The following is a 1565-nucleotide window of genomic DNA, read 5'->3' on the forward strand; positions in this document are numbered from 1 at the left end:
TACTGACCAATACAGTGACATCAGCACTGATCTGCACGCTCACTCACAATATTTGCACCGAGCCATTGCAATGATAACATCCACGTGTTCAGGTGCAACCGTCTCGCCACAATCTTGTATTACCGTCAGCAGCAAGAGAATGATCGACTTTGCCGTGCGTGCTCTCTGCCGGTAGAGGTTTGTCGATCAAGCTCAAGCACAGATTTATCCACTAGTTTATCTTCTCTAGCTGGGTCAGATGCCGCTTTTTTCCTACTCGGTTCGCTCTCCACCTGTAGAACATGACCACACACTCCCTGCATAGCCTCTGCAATCCCATCGCCTGTTTTCGCCGACACACGATACAGGGCTTTGATATCGTTGGGGAATTCAGATTTCCAGAAGTGCTCTGCGGCTTCTGCACTGATGGATGCTAGATCCTCGTCCATACTTGATGCTACATCCATCTTGTTTCCGATTAGAAACAGGCAAGCGGTGGTGAGAACATCTTGGCGTCGGCCACCCAGTTCCTCAGTTTCGGTAAACTAAGCTGTGAATCCAAGGAGAACACAAGCAGCACAACGACACTGTTGCGATAGTAGGACAGTGTAATGCTAGCGTGACGTTCAGATCCAGCTGTATCCCATAGGCTAAATCGGCACACTTTTCCACTGGCTTCATGCGTCACCGTCAATTCGCCCTGGTCCATTCCGATTGTGCTCCGGAAATGTTCTACGAACCTGTTCCTGTAGAGACGCTGGAAAAGGCTGGTCTTGCCCACTCCCTCCTCTCCCACCAGTACGGCCTTCCACATGGGAGTTTGAGAAGATCTTCCCTGGCGGTCGCTGCTGTGCCCGTCCGTTTGCAAACTGTTCTGACGCTCCATTTCGTGATGTAATGCCAAGCCAAGGACTAGTCGACTACAGTAGGATAGGCAATCAACACACTGTGACACAGTGTGCGCGCGCTATGCTCCTCGACACAACTCTCTGTTAGTGTGAGTGGAACGCGGTTTGCGTGTTTTTTTTCTAAACAGAAGATTGGTTTTGGAAAGCCTGCATCTTGCCGAACAAGACTGTTCGACGAGTAAACGAGCGTTCGTCGCAACTACTCCCAGTTTCTACAATGCTGACTCCACCTGGATTTTGAATTTTTCTCCCGTTGCTCAAGGGCGAACGTGAAAAGAAGTAGGTCTACGTGGGTTGACATGACCATGATGACTGTATCATGATACTGTAGGCTATAGCTGTACATATTTAAATAAAAATAATAAAAATAATAATAATGACTGTATCATGATTGACATGACCGCGCACGTGGATCCCAACTACATTGTAAACAAGAATGTTTTGCTCACGACCATGTACCAAGCGATTGTCGGATTGAAAATGATTGAAATGCACACCTTTTCGTTTTCAACTCCCTGTTGTGGAGAGGACCAGGCCGGCCACGGCTCGGAGTAGGGCGTAGTACACGGATTATTATACTACTCCCTGGAGAGGACCAAAATGAAGTAGGCACAGTCTTTGTTGATAGTCTCGGGCTTGGTGATTTGGACAACGATGAACTGGTTGCTGTCATAGCGG

At 48.2% G+C, this 1565-nt stretch overlaps 1 protein-coding gene across 1 annotated transcript; it reads right to left on the reverse strand.

Moving 5' to 3' along the window:
* Positions 1-457: 457 nt before the first annotated feature.
* Positions 458-865, reverse strand: LOC135827440 (ras-related protein RabC-like). Its single transcript, XM_065339966.1, has one exon. The coding sequence runs from the start codon at positions 863-865 to the stop codon at positions 458-460; it is 408 nt and encodes a 135-aa protein (XP_065196038.1).
* Positions 866-1565: the final 700 nt, after the last annotated feature.

The sequence above is a fragment of the Sycon ciliatum genome, chromosome 1 (genome assembly GCF_964019385.1).
Source record: "Sycon ciliatum chromosome 1, ocSycCili1.1, whole genome shotgun sequence".
NCBI classification, from domain to species: Eukaryota; Metazoa; Porifera; class Calcarea; order Leucosolenida; family Sycettidae; genus Sycon; species Sycon ciliatum.